The following is a 2,008-nucleotide window of genomic DNA, read 5'->3' on the forward strand; positions in this document are numbered from 1 at the left end:
CTATTTAATTATTTATTTATTTTGTGTTTCTGACTTTTTCAGGTGAACTTCACCAGTAAAAACTTTGCCGTTTGTTTCGATGGTTTTTACCACCCTCAGGTGGGAGGAGACTGTCTGCTGGCACCTCCAGCAGATAATAAAGCAAGTTATAGTATTTCTCCTGCAGATTATGCAGTGTCACAGCTGTTCCTCCAGAATCTGCCGAGCATCAACACTCCAATGAAATGCCTAATAGCCTTTGGTCTGAACAACAGTGTGAGTGTTTTTTTTATGTAAATTTTTGTTTCGATTTTTAAGAACTGAAATCAACAGAAAACATCTGGAATCACTGTTCAATTCTTTAGATTGTTTGAAATTTTAGAGTTTTATATTTAGTTTCGAGCTCTTTATAAGTTCAGTCCATTTGTTCTAATAGCCTATATAGACAGAAATAGTGTGGATTTAAGAAACAAAAATGTTGCATATTGTTTATTTTTTGCAGGTTCAATTTGCTGCAGCAAACTTTGGGTCACAAGCAGCTCTGGTGCTCCAATTGCTCTCTGCAGGTCCAGCTGTATGTCTGTCTTTTATTAAAACTGAAAATTTGTATTACATTTTATTGAATTTACATTAAAATATGATCTAAATATAATCTTTACCTTGTTTATCAGGATCTGATGTTTGATTAGATCAAAAGTTTTATCAGTTTTATTCTCATAAAATGTGACTTCAGTTGTTTCTGTTCTGTGTTTTTAATATTTTGTTGTTTCGTAGGTTGTTGATGTTCTGATAAATGGGACCAAAGTTCATGAACTCAATGTTGCAAACACTGACCCTAACGATCTACCTTTAGACTTCTTAGACATCAGTGGCTGCAGACATGAAGGTCAATAAATTTATGAATCCAAACATGAACATTAATATTTGTTTTTGTTTACAGAAGATAAATCATTGAGAAATCTGTCAGTTTGAAAACTAACACAGAATCTCATTCACTTCTCAGGTGTTGTGTATAAACCTGGTACAACAACAGTTCTTCATGAGCGCTGTGAGATTGTCCACTGTAATGAGACTGCTGTCCTCAGTGTGTCCACCTGTGGACCCATGCAGATTTGTCTCAGCAACAACACGTAAATATGTTAAATTTCTTTTTAAATAATAGAGTGCCCCCTGGTGGCTACAGGCCTCAACAGCAGCTCATCATGTTTCTGTCTGTCTCCATCAGGTGTGACAGCTCCATAACTGCACCCACCATCATCACTGCTGCACCCCTCAACACACCTACTGCACACCCCACAACCAACACAACTACTGCATCCCCAACCAGCAACACCACTACTGTAACCCCCTCCAAAAGAACTACTGTATCCCCCACCACCAACACAACTACTGCAAACCCCACCACAATTACCACTACTGCACGACTCACCACCATCACCACTACTGCACCCCCTATTATCACCAACACATCTACTGCACGCCCCATCACCAACACAACGTCTGCACGACTCACCACCATCACCGCTACTGCACCCCCTATCACCAACACATCTACTGCACGCCTCACCACCATCACCACTACTACACAGCCCACCACCAAGACAACAACTGCACAACCCACCACCATCACCACTACTGCCCATCCTGCCACAATCATCACTACTGTACCCCCTATAACCAACACATCTACTGCACGCCCCACCATCAACACAACTTCTGCACGCCTCACCACCATCACCACTACTACACAGCCCACCACCAAGACAACAACTGCACAACCCACCACCATCACCACTACTGCCCATCCTGCCACAATCATCACTACTGTACCCCCTATAACCAACACATCTACTGTACGCCCCACCACCAACACAACTACTGAACGCCCCATCACCAATACAACTACCGTACGCCCCATCACCAATACAACTACTGCACGCCCCATCACCAACACAACTACTTCGCACACCATCACCAACACAACTACTTCGCACACCATCACCAACACAACTACTTCGCACACCATCAC

At 42.2% G+C, this 2,008-nt stretch overlaps 1 protein-coding gene across 1 annotated transcript in view; it reads left to right on the plus strand.

Annotated features, from left to right (window-relative positions):
* The window catches only part of LOC106527560 (cell wall protein DAN4), an 8,300-nt gene that overhangs the window by 3,095 nt on the left and 3,197 nt on the right, over positions 1-2,008 (plus strand). Inside the window, exons 2-6 of the mRNA XM_014022483.1 lie at positions 43-255; positions 482-553; positions 754-865; positions 983-1,109; positions 1,205-1,996. Coding sequence (XP_013877937.1) covers positions 43-255; positions 482-553; positions 754-865; positions 983-1,109; positions 1,205-1,996 — 1,316 coding nt within the window. The remainder of the gene's footprint in view (positions 1-42; positions 256-481; positions 554-753; positions 866-982; positions 1,110-1,204; positions 1,997-2,008) is intronic.

This window comes from Austrofundulus limnaeus, unplaced genomic scaffold, assembly GCF_001266775.1.
Source record: "Austrofundulus limnaeus strain Quisiro unplaced genomic scaffold, Austrofundulus_limnaeus-1.0 Scaffold332, whole genome shotgun sequence".
NCBI lineage: Eukaryota > Metazoa > Chordata > Actinopteri > Cyprinodontiformes > Rivulidae > Austrofundulus > Austrofundulus limnaeus.